General features: G+C 37.5%; 1 protein-coding gene across 7 annotated transcripts in view; it reads right to left on the bottom strand.

Moving 5' to 3' along the window:
- Positions 1–18,691, bottom strand: part of ppp1r9a (protein phosphatase 1, regulatory subunit 9A) — a 54,511-nt gene that overhangs the window by 13,009 nt on the left and 22,811 nt on the right. For 5 of the 7 annotated variants that reach the window (XM_028461099.1, XM_028461104.1, XM_028461100.1 and 2 more), the window contains exons 6-11: positions 13,366–13,501; positions 9,195–9,350; positions 6,890–6,943; positions 4,793–5,022; positions 3,657–3,753; positions 1,238–1,373 (exon numbers count right to left, since the gene is read on the bottom strand). In XM_028461099.1, coding sequence (XP_028316900.1) covers positions 1,238–1,373; positions 3,657–3,753; positions 4,793–5,022; positions 6,890–6,943; positions 9,195–9,350; positions 13,366–13,501 — 809 coding nt within the window. The remainder of the gene's footprint in view (positions 1–1,237; positions 1,374–3,656; positions 3,754–4,792; positions 5,023–6,889; positions 6,944–9,194; positions 9,351–13,365; positions 13,502–18,691) is intronic. The other 2 variants (XM_028461102.1, XM_028461105.1) reach the window with 1 other exon arrangement.

Genomic DNA, 18,691 nt, shown 5'->3' with positions numbered 1-18,691 from the left:
GTTTTTTCTTATTTTTGTGCATTATCAGTAACTCAGGGTGATTTATCCTTAATGTTCTCACGTACAGTTGTTACAATGCTGTCATTTTGTTGTCATGGTTACTTTGAGACTTCTACACAGGAGTTTCAGTAAAAAGAAACTTGTTGCACTTTATTTTATGATGGCAGTGTGTAACACTGCATTTTCTTTTTTTTCAGTGAAAATGTGCAAAAACACTAATAATAAATAATAAATAGGAAGTTTTGAAGCAAATAGATTTGACTCAATTTGTCTGAATAATCAATATCTTCTGATGAACATATACAGCAACTTGATTTTTCATCTCTACGTTTAATTTTGGTATTAACTGAGTAGAATATCGAGATATATCGCGATAATATTGTATCGTGACCTAAGTATCGTGATACATTTTCAATAATAATTTCTATAGCAAAATATTTACAAACTGTTGGACCAAGAAAGTCAAGATGATGAGGTGAGGGCACGACACAGTGGTTGGAAATCCCATAGTGGCAAAAATTAGCAAAATTGAAATCGTCTAAATTGTCATTCAATCTCTAAAATGTTCTTTACAATGGTTTATTAAATGTATTTAGCACCAGATTAAGTGTATCTAACACATTTTATGCTCATGGACCAATAAATCAATCTCTTTAATCAAAAACACAAGCTAATCTCACTGCTCCCCTTCATGCTCTGTCTCCTTTGTGTTCTTTCTGTTCCAGCTGTGTGCTCTCCAAGTCCTTGATTATAAAACGACGGTACATAAGGAGCTACATCACTCACGCTCTCAGAATGAAATCATTGTTTCGTTCCTTTCTGCACTGAACCATATCAGATGCAGATAAAGCCCTTGAAAAGGCGAAGCAGAGCTTTAAAAAGACTGCAGCAGAACAAAGATGTGCGTTTGTGTGAATCATAGTAAGTGACCTGATTTTAAAAGTTGGCCGTGTTGTCACCTGGATTTTTTTTTTTTTTTTTTTTTTTTTTTTGACATTTGATAACCTTGAGTAAAACAGATGGAAAAACAGTTGGAGCCAAACAGCTGGATGTTTTTTTGGTCTGGGTAAAAACAAATGTCATTAGCTTTTATTGCCAAGTGAGCATCATATGGTAGCAAGTGAGCATTTTGCATACTTTGATAGACAAATAAAGCATTGATCTTCTCACCAAAGTGATCATATATAACAGCGATAATCCCAGATAGAGGATAGGAGTGCTCCGCTCACACACAAACCTTTGCATTGTGTTGCTGCTCTGTTTGGACTGTGTTGCTGCAGGCTGAGCCTCTCTGAACTGTTGCTGTTGTTGTTGTTGACCTGGATACCGTTCTGCTTCATCAGCTGCATCAGCTCGGATTCTAACGTAGCAATCTGTAAAAAGAGGGAGGCAATCAATGTTCACCAGCTGCAGGCCTCTAACTGTCAAAACAGCTTTTTTTAAAGCCGGGAAATGAATTATGTTACACCGATGTGACTCGTATTGGACCCAATGAAGTGCAGGCTACACAACATGCTTTCCCTATATACAGTGCAGAGCATCTGAGCCATTTATTAAGCAGACAGTCATTATTAGTTAGTGGGCACCGGTTTAGGGCAACTCAACTTCCATTATGTCTATAGCAGTGGTTCCCAAAGAGGAGTACGCGTACCCTTAGAGGTACAGGAGCACAATGCAGGGGGCACTCGGAAAGATTTAACAATTAATCTAAAAACAATCGGGAAATGTTCGTAGTTCGTTTTTTGACTATTTTTTGGACAAATTCACCACAAACTAACAGTAAAAAATACAATTTTGTCGTGTAATTTTTTGAAACAGGATTAACTTATGCTGCCGAGGCCATTTTATCACACTTCTGACAATAGGAGACAAAAATTAGGCAAATTTGACAAAGGAGTATTTATTTACTATTGAAGTAATCACATAAAAGTTGTAGATTAACTAAATTTCACTTTAAATTATACTATTAGAACCAATGTTTGAGACACATTCAAGACATGTTTCCAGTCATGAAAAAGTATATGAAATTACTGAGAGGGTACTTACGATATGAAAAGGGGGTACACATGATTTGAAAAAAATGAGAAGGAGGTACACGAGACAAAAACGATTGGGAACCACTGGTCTATACGATTCAACTGCAGCCAGAAAGACATGGTTATATTTACCTAAAACTTTAGGTTATGTACTGTATATGACCCCGGTTCTATGAGTAATATGAGTGAGATGTCTCACTATGAAATACACACTCCCTGTAGCCCTCAGAAGCACTTTTCTCAATCCGCCAAGCCCTGATTGGCTGGAAAGAACTTTCTATTCGCCGGGGACACTCCCACCCTCTATAAGAGGGAGGGCGGATGTACAGTTCCTCATTCAAAATAAGCACCTCTTCTCACTCGTTCGAGCAAGAGGGGTTGTCAGGTGAGACATCTCACTCATATTACTCATAGAACAGGGGTTATATACATAACCTAAAGTTCTATTTCATAATATTTTGTGAGATGTCTCACTATGGGATATGACAGCTCCCGTAGAGCAGACATGCTTATCATCTACAGCTACATCAAAAGTAATGAATTAAGACTAACCAATGAAAGAACGTGGGAATTGGAAATTTGAGTTGACTCCTAACTAATTGTCTCAAAAAATATTTCATTAATTTTCTAAATTAAGGCCAAAACACATCTATATAATTATTCATATTTAAAGCTGTTACCCCCGATAATTACAGATTGAACGTTTGTTTTTATCTCCACCATAAACACGCCGTTTGTTGACATTTTCGCGAATTGATTGTGGGATGTGAAGTCAATGTACATAAATGTTTTACTTACTGATTAGGCTTTGCACCAATCTGACCAGCTATATCGGATCAGCCGATATTTAGCATTTTATGCAAATAATGTAATCGGCTGTAATGTCTTAATTTGCCGATGCGATGAATGGCGTCAATGTCGTGATGAAACTTTTTGTAGATGCTCCCATTGCATTGTTTTGTCCGTCTCATTTACTCTGAAGACGTTCCACTCCACTGACATGTTTGCTCTATGTGCCACGGTTTTACATAACTGTGAAGAGGGAAATCGCCTCAGGATGTGTCTCCAGGCACCAAAACATGGTACCATTTGATTTTATGGAAATCGGTACCAGGTAGTAAAAAAAAAGCACCAAATTTGGTACCCATCCCACCTCATATGATCGGATCGGTGATTGTTTTTTTTAAACTCACTGATCGCTGATCGGCCAAAAAATCCTGATGGTGTAAAGCCTTAATCTGATATTACGGGGAATACTGGTAACAAACCAGAAACAGAAATGGTGTCAAGCAAATCACTGTATGTGCCCTCCTTGTCTAACAAAGAAAAACAATCACGGTAAGAATTATTAAGGAAAAATACTTCATGCATCGGTTTATGGGCCCCAGATCCCACAATGCAATGCGCAAGAATGTCAACAGTGGAAATTAAAACAAACTTTCGAGTGGCAATTTAAACTGTTTTCTTTTCTTTTTGGAGTAAAATATGTTGAATTCTTTGGTCTATGAAGCATACATTATGATTTTATCCCATAAATTATTGAAGTCTAAATTCTGCCACAGTGTAGCAATAAGTAGAGTTATGACACAGATGAGAGATGTACAGATTTAAAAGCCTCACCCTGACTTGCAGTCCCTGGATCTCAGCCAGGTGAGCTTTCTCAGCCTCCTCCAGCCGCCTCCTCTCTGCATCCTCCTTCTGGATGAACTCCACTTCTCTGGAGGAGAAAAAAGACGAGAGGCGAGATAATAACCCGCTCAGTAGGTGTGAGCGAACCGAGAAAACGAGATACATCTCGAGTGGGCGTGCAGATTTCTCCATGTGTGACGATGCTTGCCTCCTGCTCAGCTGTGGTGATAAAAGAACCAAGGCACTTTGCAGATATCTAAGTGACTCATCTCACTCTGACCCTGCTGTCCCTTGAGAAATTACACATGAAACAAACTTAAAAAAAAAATGCAGTGTCTTCTTTGCTATTGGTCGAGGTGCTTACTGGTTTCACCAGTTTGCTTCCATTTGGCCAGCGGGGACAGTCAATTAGAGGCAGTCCGATGGAAACTAGTGGCCGAGGTTGTGATGGGACTGACTGCAGACAACAAGACCACTTTCTTTCTTTCTGTCAGTGAGGGAAACGACAAGCTTCTCCCTCAGTGAAACATGATTTAAACATTTAAGCAGAATGTGTTTTGTAGTTTTATTTTGAAAATTCCAAATGCTTTAATTTCTGGTAGCTTCACTTCCAGGGGTGCACACTTGAGGAGGGCTGGGAACACCTGATGCCAATGATGTGAATTGGAGGATACCATTTTAGGAAGAGGAAGGGGTTTCTACTTTTGTTAGTTATCTTTATTAAAGACGGTATATTTACTTTTGGGATCTTTGTTAATGAATAATTTAAAGTGCTTAACTTAAATATGTACTTTAGGTTGATGTGTAGTCATTCATTTATGATATTCTTGATTTTATTTTGTATTTAGCTAATTAAGGCAAGTGGTACATCTGGGCTGGGGGAGGATAAATAGAGCTGAGCTGCATGGTTGCGAGAGATGTTGCTGTGCGAATGCTGTGTTGCATTGTTGCATATCACTACTAAGACGCATTAAAGAAAAAAGATTGGTTGCCATTTCTTTCTCCACCATAACCACTCGTAGTCACTCCAAAGTAGAGGTTTAATACCAGCTAAACCCTCTAGTACCAAACATAGAAATAAATATTGTGTTTCATGTGTGGTTGATGAATCCCTGAGGTTCACTCACTTCTGCTGGAAATCTTTGATGAGTTTCTTGGCCTTGTTGTACTTCTTCTCCAGGGTTTGGTACTGGGCCTGGGCCTCCTTCAGGTGTTCGTTGACAGTGTGGCAAAGGGTCTGCGCCTCGATCCAGTAGCTCTCCAGCTTCAGCATCCTCTCCTTGTTTTCCTCAATGCTGGCCTTCAGCTGGCTCTTCTCCTTCTCCCAGCGCTGCTTTTCTCTTTCCACTGTTGCCAGCTGCAAGAACGGGCATGCAACTTGATTCACAAAGGCACCATTTATAATCAAGCACTAACTGTACCTTCTGTTCTTAAACAAAATATTTTGGCCAAAAGCTGTAAATTGATTAGTATGCTATTTGTACATAAACTCAAAATAAAGCCCTATTTGCACGGGATTAGTTTTACCTAGGGACCACATGTAATAAATAAATGACCCCCACTACCGGAAAATGAATGTTTTCTAAAAAAAAAAAAAAAAAAAAAATTCAGATTATTGGATTAGGGTTAGGGTTGCATGCGCATATATGCTCATAATCAATCTCAGTACAAGGTAAACTCAGACCGTGACACCTGTCACAAAACAACACGTAATCACGCATCAGATCCCGCCCATTTCTGTCCAAATCACAGAGATGCCTATTCGCATTGGATTAGTATCATCACAGGACCTCGGAGTAGGTCATTTGCTTGGGAATTTTTACTTTACAAATTACTGACATGGCCGATTCGCACGGGACGCTGCATGTGGTCCCGAGGTAAAACTAATCCCGTACGAATAGACCTTATTTTTTTTCCCCAACAATATATTTATTATTTTTACGTTTTACAACACACATCAACGATACAACCTCTCAGACACAAATCCGTGCATCTGTTTCTTCACGAAAAAATGACAACTTACAAGAGTTTACAGAGACTTCCATAATTCCAAGAAAGAAGAGACTAAAATGTAAATAAAAAAAAAAACTCAAGTAAGGTACAGTCCCAAGTCCGGTGAGTCTCAAAAATCCTCCTCAATATGATCCTCGGATAGGTCCAAACGTTCCACATATGTGATAAATGGCCTCCATATAGATTCAAACAAGTCATTTTTCCCTTCCAGTGGTAGAATTGTCAACATCTGTTTAGCCCATTGTCATACTTGGAGCCCGACAGCATTTCCAGTTCAGTTCAATCAGACGTTTGGCTTGTAGTATACCCATGTCTATAAGCAACCGTTCACATTTAGTGTATTTGGGATATTTGGGATAATTTCCCAAAATAAAAAAGCAGGTTCCAGAGTCAAAAGATTTTAAAAGATTGCTTTGTTTTCTAAGTTTCTCGAAGTTTCTAAGTTGAAGATATTTAAAACGGTACTTCCTATGTATATTATATTTATGTTGAAGCTTTTCAAATGACATCATATCATCTGAACCTGCAGTATATAAATTCTGAATTTTTCCCAAACCATTTAAAGCCCATTGTCTAAAAACGCTGCGTCTGCTCTGCCTGGTTTAAATTCGAATAGAGCTTATTACTGATCAAACATGTGCTGCTTTAAAAAAACCCATTTAGGAAATGAATTGAATTGTCAGAAAATGGAAGAAAATACACACATTATAAAACAGTAACACAGTGAAACAATGAAGTCTCTGTTCGAGCACAAAAGTCACCCGTCAGTTAAACATCGAGATCATTAACTTTGTAGCGGGCTTTAAAAGCACCACTCAATTTGATCACATAGGCATAGGGCCCATTAATTGTGCAGTTAATCTAAATTAGGATACTGCTGGATCCAGTGCATGAATTATATTGCTTTAAATGTGACTGTTGGCATGAATGCACACCTGAGATGATTTGATTTATTGAAACTTGACAAAGAGATGAGAAGAAGGGAGTACAAAAGCTGCGGCGAATCACACAAATCCAGAATTTGTATAAAAAAAATTAGATTCATTCTAAAATCAAAAATGGAGAATTATGTTCTGTGCTTGTTAAATAATAGATAATAATTAAATAAAGTGTTTCCTAATAGAAATTTGCCCTTAAACTAAGTCAATTTAAAAATTCTCACAATCCTATGCAGGTTGTCTCTCCCTCCCACTGACATTTACATCTCTTACCTTGTTTTTGAGCTTCTGGATCTCAGCCTCAGTCACTGTGTGCTTGATCTGGAGCTGTTAGAGCAGAGGAAAGGGGGAAAAAATACATACAGGAAAGAAGCGAGAGGGCGGTCAGATGATCAAGTGCATGGCTGCGTAAGCAAGCGCTCCCTCGCTGTCAATACACGGTGTGACAGACAGAAGCAGCCGACCCTTTCCTCCCTTTGACAGCATCGCAGCACCAGCAAACACACAATCTCAGAGGAGAGGCGGACTAAACCGGGAGCACTTTAAAGACTTGCTTACAATACACTGTTTACATAATCTATCTGGGGACATTTTGGCCTTTTTTTAGTGTCCAAAACTTGTTAATTTAGATAAGATTTCATATGTAATGGCCAGGGCTGGGGTCAATTAGAATTGATAATTGACTATTATGGCTAAATTATAATTGTAATTTCAAAAATCTGTTGCTGTCGTAATCGTAATTAAATTGTAATTGAGTTCAGATAATTGTCTTTGTAATTGTAAGTCTTTAAAAGTCATCAGTTAAAATTTAACGCAAAACTGGGGAACCATGTCACAGTTCTATGTACAAGTTCTACAAATATGTAGATTATTAAAATATGCTTTCCCACATTTACCCTTTAAAAAAAAAATAATAAATTGAGGGATATACTGACACAAAAAAGGCTCAGATGTCCACACCAAAAATATTAAAACTCATATTTGCGTTGATTAGGAAGCAATAGCTAGGAAAGAAATGATATATGTATTTTTTTAGTGTATTTTACAGCTGATTTAGGACAAGTTATCATAAGAGATGCTAACAAAAAGCTAATAATAAAAGGAAGGTTAAGTTTCTATTAGGTTATTTATTTCAGGCTCAGAAATTGTGATTAATTGTAACTGAACTTTAGTAATCAAGAATGCAATTGTAATTGACTTACTGAGGATAAAAGTCCTTGTAATTTAATTGTAATTGGAAAAAATGCTGGTGACTGTAATCATAATTGAATTGTAATTAAACATGGGTAATTGAAAACGTAATTGTGACTGAAAAATGTAACTGACCCCAATCCTGGTGTCCAAAATGTATTAATTTAGATAAGATTTAATACTGTATATAATGGCTATAAAAATGATTGCTGCACAAAAAAACAAAAAAAAAAAAAACATCTGAAAAAAAGATGAGAAAATACAACTCTAGAGAATAAACCACTTCATTGATCAATGACGGTTATTGTGTGTGCCTGTTCAACTGTACGCAATTTCCTGAACTGCAAGTCACATGACATAAACAGAATGAGGAAGAAATGTGATTTGCATGATTTGAAGGTTTGCTTGTTGGTGCCAGACAAGCTGGTCTAAATATTTAAGGGAAGTGCTGAGATTAGCGGTTTCACAACCATCTCAGGGGTTTCCGCAGAACGCTCAAAGAAAGAGAAAATAACCAGTGAGCTGCTGCTGCTGCTGAGCAGTAAACAAATCTGCAGCGACAACAAGATGATATCAGTGAAAAAAGTTCCTATTGCCTTGTGAAGAATAAGCAATGCTAAACCTTTTATGTCAGACAGACAAGCATTTATCCCTAGAGCGTTATACTCTTATTTGTATCTAATAATAAACCTATTCCTTATCAATCCTGGAGGAAATTCAGATCTGTGGGGGTGACAGCAGTGCTGCTAAAGGCCAAAGTGTAAAACACATCCGAAAGGCTTATAGTGCCACAGTGCAACAGCAGCAGAATGTACGCTCACTTTAGCCGAGTCTCAGTGGCCTAAAAACCATAAATGACCGAACAGTCATAAATTTATGTTCCATTTTATTGCTGCAGCTTTTAAGCTGAGCACACTGTTAATGATAGTAACAGGGGACTGAAGAAACGGCTTCTTTTTTCAGTCAGGAGCTGCCAATGTTAGGATTTTGGTTGGTTAAACCTTTAGTTTTAACGATCTTTTACCTCTTTTCCAAAAAACCCCCCAAAAATGTCACGTCTCTCTTGGTAGAATGAAATGAAGGTCAAAGAAAATAATTAAAAAAACATGAGTGATGAGCACAGAATTTCCATTTCTTTTCTATTCCCACTTTTAGGTTATATTTATTTATTTATGTTATATATATTATATTTATGTCCTTTCCTTGTTTTTGCACCTTTACTTATACTGTCTTGGCTGATGTGTTGTTGTTTGTATTTGTTCAATCTGACTCTGGGACATGCACAAGAATTCCGTTTTTTGGCATGTGCATACAGCAATAAACTTTATTCTATTCTAATCATCTTTAGGTTTTGCAAATGATCAAAAACTAGTGGATATAGTTTTACCTCTCGGAACTTCTGGTAGAGTTTAGTGGCGTCCAACTCTGATGGAGACAAAACATCCTCCGACTCCGCTAAGTCGAACACCTCAATGTTCTTGTCTCTGATGTTCTGATCAGACGTTCCCGTGTCCTCATCATCAGTGGCGTACTCTCCTGTCTGCTTTAGGAAGACGGAAAAAGTCAATCAGAAGTCAAATAAATGGCAATATACAGTATATTAAGTTTACAAATAATAGTTTGGGAAAAGGAATTATTAAACATCGAGTGGCGTTCAAGTTTTGAGACACTCTAGAAAAGGCAGCTCTTCGTAAAGTGATGATGTAGTCGATACAGTAAAGGCCACACAAGTGCAACTGTTAAACACACGCCAGTTTGGATCTATAGGAAATACAAAAACTAAATCAGAAACATCTTAACCTCCTAACAGAAAAAATGCAACAATGTTGCTCCTATTGAAAGGAAACATTTCTATTGATAATAAATGCTGGCTTCCACCATTGTCCAATGGATCTAAATCAGGGCTGACGTCCTGTTTCAGCCAGGTTTCAAATCAGGACAATCCAGAGGACTTAGTTTGATTTAAAAGGAAAGGTTGGTTTGGTGCACAAAGTCTCGCAATTGAAACTGTTGCTCAATTTGTCAACACTCTCTGGAAAGGACTGCAACAAAATACATAGTGAAAGTAACCAATGATCTCCTTTTATCTCAGTTCTGACACTCTTAGATCTCAGTGCAGCCTTCGATACAGTGGACCATTATTCATTGCTGCAGAAAGTGTAAGCGTTTTGGGGATGAAATAAATGGCGCTAGGTTGGTTCAAATCCTATTTATCAGACAGAACCCACTTTGTTCATGTTAATAATCTCTCTTCAACGCACGTCAGAGCCAATCACGGAGTTCCACAAGGTTCGTCTATAGGACCAATACACTTTACATTATACATGCTTCCACGAGGTAACATTATCAGAGAATATAATATAAATTTCCATTGCTATGCAGATGATACGCAGCTCTATTTGTCAATAAAATCAGATGAAACTCATCAGTTATTAAAACTCCAGGCCTGTCATAAAGACATCACATCCCTACTGTAGCTGACGCATGTTCATGTGGATGTGTTGGCGTTTTTTCTTAAGAATTTCATATTTTGATAGTGCTTCGAGATGACTATTGTTGTAATTTGCGCCATATAAATACAGTTGAATTGAATTGAAAATAAGTTGATGATAGCAGTTTTGAACCATAATGTGTCCAAATGTGTGAGGTCATCACAGCTTCAACATGACCTTGTTTGTTGTTAAAAACAGTGGTTGGGTTGCGTACATGAGTTCTACTTCTAGATAAATGCTGCTGTTGTTAAGAAGCTACACAACATGTGCTGGTCAGCAGTATGACATCTTGTTTGAGTTTGAGTGATGGAGAGAGAAGCTGTAATTGCTTATTGGAATAGAGGCTAATGTGTAAGTGGAAGCAATAAGGACCAAGCCCATGAAAGCACTGCAACGTTAGTCAATACATTAGCCATATACTGTATGTTATTAGCCAACAATCATTATTACATCACTGACCACCAGGTATCGGTAATTCAACAAAGCTTTGTACACAAAATGCTTCTGACTGTAAGTCTGGAAACATCAACAACCGCTTTGTACAGCTTCAGTCAAACAAAATTCAAGACTTTTTAACGCCGTTTGAAATTAAATAGCAAGACCGACTTCATAGTAAACACAATTGCAGAGAGGAAAATGCCACATCAATGACATAGGGTTAGGGTCAATTTTTTCTAGTGTTGAGTGTAGATGTCCAAAGTAAACGCAAAAATACACTAAATAAAACATATTAAAATAATCAAAATCACTCAAAACACACAAGACAACTACAAAATTAGCCAGAAATCTAGAAAACCATTAAAAAACTATGAAGAAAACTCTTTGTGTGCATGCATTACTACTTCTCTCTTTAACACGTACTTTGCATGTATTTTGAGTCAATATAGCTACAGTAAAGAATACATGAATCATGACAAGTAACTGTAATCTGTGTTTCAATAGGTACATATCTTAATATCTGTTAAGGAAGCAAAATATGGGGATGTTCTAACTTCCTGCAAAGCAGGTTAATATTTGCCCAGCACTTAAATCACTAACTACATTACAGAAATGACATTGGTCTTATGTTTAACTTTGAGTAAAAAATACTTTGTTAGAAGGAAAAATGTATAAAACGAGAGGGCAGTGTTACACCTGACTGATGTGGGGAATACAAGGGAAAGGGAGTTAGGGAGGGTAACAAAAAGAAGAATAAAAGCGAAGCCATTTTTGGTGAAAGAGTGAAAACTGCTGAGCCAGTTTGTTTGGTCTGTTAGTAGGATTACATCAAAAGTACTGAACAGATTTTGACAATATTTAATCAAAGATAGACCTTGTGCCGTGGAAGATTCCATTAAGTTTTGGAGGGGTTTCCAGATCAATATACTGACTCTGGATCAGTATCAAAAATAAAAATCCCTATGTGTCATCATTGGCGAAATTTCAAAAAATCGTAATAACCGCTCATTATGAAATCTAACTTTATGTCGGGTTGGTTCTTGGTTCCTCACCCACAGAGATTCATCCCATACATTTGGACCTACTGTATTATTATTAATGGGGATAGAAATGGAGGTTTGCGCTCTCTAAGTGCTCAATGATGTCATTATCCACTAATTACACAAGGAAACAAACAGAGAACCTCCTTTCCTCAAGGAAACAAAGCTTTTTTTCTAATCAAATCTTTATTAGTGCACAGCTTAAAGATAATCAATATGTGTAAGATAACCATTCTGTACCATATTTGTATATGTAGAGGAGCTTGTGTGAAGAGTGTGAGCTCAAGCTTGCATACAAAGGATTCACATCTAATTAAAATTAAGAAATCTACAAGTACACGTTGTTCTATCCTTTGCTAATTCTCTCCCACGCTTTCAAAGGTTTGAAAAAAAACCTGCTGTACTATTTAACATTTTATTTATCAATATGGTTAAGGGATCAAAACATCTTCTATTATTAAAAAATAACTATAAAATATTTATTCTGGCTTTCATGATTCTCCTCAAAACACATGAATTATATGCCGTCAGACACAGAACGGCATCACAATAATGTTGCAATTGTCCTTTTCCTCTTGAATATAAAGCATACATAATGCAACGTCATCGTCCACATGCTTTCATCATTTAATACCAGAGGAATGAGTGTATTTGAATGCACACATTGGTTAATGGTAATCAGACTTCCCTGTCCCAGTAAAGAGTTATCTACATCATCAAACCACATCGACCAACAAGGAACACCTCCTACCCATTATTCCACAATAAAAGACTCCCTCTAATATTCATGAGAATCATATTGTTTATGAGTTCCTTTGACCGCCTCGTGGTTTTGTAGTGCTATTAGCATTTACACGGCTGTTTGTTGATGCTTTAAAGCCCCACTGTGCATTTTTTCCAGTTTCCTGCCATCTATAGTTATGGATTAACAATTCAAATGAAACCTGAAGCTCTAATAAGGATGTTTATTGGCAGTGATTTGTAAACAAATCAACATTTAGATCTTATTTTATTATATATTTGTAAGAAAACAAAGAAGGGCAATGGCTGGCTAAATCACAACGAATCCAGCTCATATAAAAAACCCTTTATGCATGTCTGTTAACGATCAATAATAAATATTAAGCTGGTTAAAATGAACATGATACACACGCTCAGCACGAGTTCATGAGCGGAGTTTTTTGTTAGATTACACAAGCAGTGAGTGAGCAGAAGGAAACGCTGAGTAATACTTTCTAAGATCGTTGGCCATCGGTGTGTGCGTAGTTATCAGTGAGAGTGTTTTGTGCGCCAGCGTCAGAGCTTTTTGTCAGTCAGTTTTACGGCATCAATGAGCTCAACCCACAAGTCGACTGTCGCCAGTTGGAGCTGATTTACATGAAGTGACAAATCAAAGCCTCTGCAGCGCTGGCATGTAGAAATATGACGGCAGATCATATTTAAATACATCCCTATGAAGATGATGCTATATCAACAAGACAGCTAAAAATCATGTCATTTTTTGATCCAGACTATCACCTTAATAAGCTCCTAAGGACAACCCTGTGTTTTAACACTGATCAGGATTGCAGGTGCGGTGTTTATTTACCTCGTCATCGTCAGCGTCATACTGGGCGTATTGCTGCTCGAGTAGTTCTCTTTGTCTCTTCTCCTGCTCCAAGGTCTGCTGGATGAGTGTGGCCACTTCACTCTGCTGACCAGGACGCTCTCGGCCAATCACAAACCTGCAGCAACAAACAGAGAATGAACCTACTCTGATCAAACTATGTTATTGATGTTCAAGCGTGGCTTTTAGAATGTTGTTTTAAAAAATAAATCAATGCAAAACCAAGATAAACAGAGACTTTACTCATTCATTAAACTTTTTTTGATTAATCAAACATCATCAACCTAAAACTGCGAGAACAAATTGTACCTAATTATTCATATAGTTATACAGTCTATACTATAAATCTCCAAAGAACAATCTATGCTATGCCAACTACCTACTCTATACTGTAGGAGTGTGACAATACCTCGATACGGCGATATATCACAATATTTTTTCCACACGATCGATTATCGATATGCTTCCGCTAAGTATCGATTTTTTTTGTTACATTTTTTTTTACATTTTTTGTTTTTTTTCCCAAAACCTTTTCTGCTTTTTCACTAAAATGTGCAGGTAGGTCTTCACAGAAACGTTGTCACTGTTTGTTGAGGGAACCAATATATTGTTTACTGGAATATTGCACTATAATGGTGTCACTGGTAAGAAATACCCTATTTCTTGTTTACAGAAAGCACTATTGGAGATACTTATTTGTTTACATTGGTATGTTGACACTTATTTACAGAAATGTTGCACTAAAATAGTGTCACTGTTCATAGGACACTTTTTCAATTTAATGTCTTTCAGAGACATAAAATAAAAATTGTATTTTTTCACTTAATCTTTTTTTTCTTGTTGTCATAGATTATTGTAGATTTATTTCTGACCAATATATCGATAATCGCAGTATCGTCATATCGTGAGATAATCGTTACCGTGAGCTTTGTATCGCGTATCGTATCGTGAGGTACCCAGAGGTTCCCACTCCTAATATACTCACTATACCTCTAATAATAAAAATAATAATGCATTGCATTTATATATTATAGATTTGTTGTTTTTTTCTTGTTTCTTAAGAATGTTATATTTTGATGGCGCTTTGAGATGACTATTGTTGTAATTTGTAATAAAGTTGAATTGAATTGAACATATTGCCTTGTTTTGGTCACTCAAAGCGCTTTGCATGGCATTATTCTTTCACTCCACACTTCGTGGTGGTAAGCTACTATTGTAGCCGCAGCTGCCCTGGGGCAGACTATTCACAATTCTCTCAATCCAACCTGCTCATCATAGATTGCGGAGTCGACAGGTGCTAGTTTTTATAGAAAAGGCGGGGCCAACAGTGGTGGTTCGTGATGCAAGAAGCCACCGAAAGTCATCGGCCTACGTCTCAGCGAAGAGCAAAATTAAATTGTACTAGCCGGGTTTCAACCCATAGAGGGCAGCCACTCTCGCATTTTTACAACAAAATACTTCAAACTGAAAGACTTTGACTAAAATGTCAAGAGTTGGACTAGAATCAATCAATAACACTGCTTCGTACACAAATACACTTGTTTTCATCAGAAAAAAAAGTGTTTTTTAGTTACTCTTTAAGGTTAAAGTTTTCACAAATTCCGAAACACATTTATATCAGGCCATAACTAGAGGTATACATATTGTAAAGACAAACTAATTCACAGGCAAAAAGTTTGTAAATGTGTTAAGATGGGTGCAAATATGTGACCACATCAATCCCAGAATAAGACCAGGAGAGGCCTGCCGCAAAACAAGTTGACTGAAATATTTGCTGATGTACCAAGGCAGGACGAGGAGACAGCACATGCATAATAATGTGAGAGGACAGTCGGCTCAGCCAGGCATCCCATTATTAGCCTGGCAGGCAAGAAATGACAGGCTGTACACATTCCAAGCACTGTAGATACACACGTGATCTCAGCAAAGAATACTGCACATTTTGAATGCAGGAAGTGAGCAGAACGAAGACTGTTTGTTTGAAGATTAAGTTTGCCTCAGATGTGGGTTGCTATTCTGACTTTTGTGTGCTTTAGATTTAACAGCAACCAATGGTTTCTCTCTATATTTAAGAGAATATTATTTACTCAGCATAATGTAAAAAAAAAAGAAAAGCTGAGACATGGGGATAGGGACCAGACGAGCCCCTCAACTCCAACAGGATAAATGGATAATAAATGAATAAATGAACTTCTAGGCCAGGAGATTTGATATGCTTTTTGTGCTTTGGCCAAAACTTTATAACCTTATTATTAGTATGACCCCTGCATCTAAACATGATTAGGTTATCAACAATATACCTATTAATCTTTATAATGATTAATAATATAACCAGGTTTGTTAAATAATAATTTAGCGCTTCATGGGAGCATTTTGTCAGGCCGAGAGGATCGGGAGGTGATTCAGGGAGGGACTCTGTGGGTGACTGATCGCAGACGTAGTGCATGAAGTTAATCAAACCTGTTTTGTATATTATACAAAGCTGCTGCAACAAGAGAGCTACTGGCGCTCCTGTAGTCGAGCAACTGAAATTAAAGACTGTGCACAAACTGGGAAATAAAAACTACTACCCGTCTGTGAGCCATATGTTTCAACCCTTACCTGGTTGAAAGACCTCTCACAATAGTGTTAAACGCAGAAAACGTGAGCGAGATTAGATCCCAGAGAAGGGCTAAACAAGTGAATCCATTTCCCTGGAGCTCTTTCAAGCATTTCCAAAGGCGATGTAGAGAAGCCCGATCACGCTCCAGCAGAGAGGCCTATTTGATCTACACACGAAGGAATGAGTAAAGGGCAGGACATGGACGGAAGTTTAGAAAACGGACATAGACAGAGCCAGAACTCTTAGTGGAACAAGTCTTCAGACAGCAGGGAGGACTGAGGAGTAGTTGACCTGGAAACAGGCCTTCTACTCTCGCAAGGGGAGTCTGGCTTGGTTTGTCGTGCCACCCCCCCCACCCCCCCACCCCTCCCGCTGTGTTGGGTCTGCCCTACAGGGCACTGTTTCAGCTCCAACTGCAGAAACCTTCAACACTGATCATTCTAAAACAGGGATCAACAAAAACAACTTCACCAAAGTCATTTAAAGTTTTAAGCCTGAGGTATTATAAAACAGCAAAGTACGGGTGGGGAGCAGTGTGACTGCAGCATGATCATGCATTGTGTCTTAATACCTGGATTAATAAATACATATCAGATGTGTCTATTCAACGGCAATTTGTGCAGAAATTTCATCTTTAATCATTGATTTCTGCAGGTGAGTAAACTACTTCTTTCTTTAAACAAACCAGGTATTCAACTAAAGTGATAATAATGAAGCTTCAAAGAGAAAAATGAAACCATTGCACTGGTCAACAACACAGTTTTCATACAATATTCCACAAAAGGACCAAGCACTGAGTCTTGGATGGTGAACTTTATTTTAAAACCAGGGGATGGACCATTTTTGTAAACCTTGAACAAATCCAGCATAAATTTAAAAGTTCCGTCACTGCTCCGTAAGACTCTGTAACATTGTTATGACAGGACCTTTGAAGTACAGTTTTGCACTCTGAGGGATAGAGAGAGGCTTCTCCGTATCAGACCTGGAAGAATGCAAAACTCCTTGTGATGAGAGGGAGGGCGAAAAGGATTTACCAAGGTGGAGGAAAAAGAGGGAGACACAGATAGAGTGAGGAAAGTGCATGGAAGGCAGCTCATGGAGAAATAACACACCAGGTGTCATTTGTGATCTAGAGCAGTGGTTCTCAACCTTTTCCGCCCACGACCCCCAAAATAAAGGTGCCAGAAACCAGGGAACCCCACTGTTATTATTATTATTTGCGCCCGAGTACATAGTCATCTGAAATATGTAAATCCTTGTTTTAATCAGAAATAAATGGGTTAAAAGTGACAATAGTGAAATGGGGTTTTAAAAACCACAGAAATTGGTTAAAAGTTGCAAAATAGTGACCAAAAACAGACAAAAAAAGTGGTAAAAAGGGTTCAAAGCATCAATATTGGAACAATTAGTTGTAAAAATTTGTTTAAACTGGCAAATAATGGGCATGACAAATTGTGAATGTGGCTAAATTGACAAAAATGAGCATGAAATATGGTGAAAAGAAGATCAAAGTGGTAATAATGAGTCACCATATGTGACATTAGGTGGTATAAGTGGTGGAAGGGTTTAAAAGTAGGGGTGTCCCGATACATTGATATTGATATCGGTCCGATATCAGTCAGAAAACGAATATCGCTTTTTATCGGACTGCATCTAAAATCTCCGATATACAGTATATTATACTATATAAAATCAATTGTAGAATACTGTAGATATTACGTTGAAGGTTAAAATGTATGTAACCAATTGGTTAATGATAAATGGGTGTTTTTCTCATACCTACTGTTGCTGACTATTGTTCTCTGTTTGAGTAACATCACTTGATCAAACCTTTTCTAACATTCCACACAACTAAATAAATAATAAAAGTATGTATGATTTGTGCTGATATTGTATCGTATCGTTATTGATATCAATCCAATACTCAGGGCTGTGATATCGTATCAGAAGTGAAAAAGTTGTATCGAGATATCCCTATTTAAAAGTGCCAAAAATTTCTTGAAAGTGAAAACCAAAATGCACAAAAGGCATTGAAGTCTGATAGAGATGTGGCAGAAATTGGGGTAATATAGCAAAAATTAAAAGGAGCAAAAATGTGGTAAGAAAAAGTGATGAAAATGGGTTAAAATATGGTACGTTTGGTGAGGTTGCAGGAAAATTGTAAAAATAAGCAAAAATGGGCTCAAATTGTCAAAAAAAAATATACTTGACAATAATGGGTCAACATATGCAACATTAGGTGGGAAAAGTGGTGAAAAGGGTTTTTAAGTGCCATGAATGTCTTGAAAGTGGAATAAATGTGCAGAAAAGGCTTTGAAAACTGATGAAGTGGCAGAAATGCATTAAAAGGAGCAAAAATGTGGCAAGAAAAAGTGATGAAAATAAGTAAAAATATGGCAAGTTTGGTGCAGTTGCAGAAAAATGGTAAAAAAAAAAAAATGGGCTCAAATTGTACGAAGCAGAGAAAAGGCTGATCACTGCGTGGCTGTGGGATTACTCCACAGCAATATAACTGACGTTCCAGTGGGCGCTGGTGGGTGGAATTATGAAAACAAAAATGAGGGGGCAGGACTATAAATAAAAGCCTTATAGTAATGTCAGGGAGTAAAATGATTGCAACACACACACACAAAGCAGAGATAGAATGAAAAAAACACATGGTGAGGTTGTGGGGAACTATAGGAAAAAGAACAACACCATTGAAAC

This window comes from Gouania willdenowi, chromosome 11 (genome assembly GCF_900634775.1).
Source record: "Gouania willdenowi chromosome 11, fGouWil2.1, whole genome shotgun sequence".
NCBI lineage: Eukaryota > Metazoa > Chordata > Actinopteri > Blenniiformes > Gobiesocidae > Gouania > Gouania willdenowi.
The sequence above is the reverse complement of the archived record's forward strand: the minus strand, read 5'-3'. Positions and strand labels throughout refer to the sequence as shown.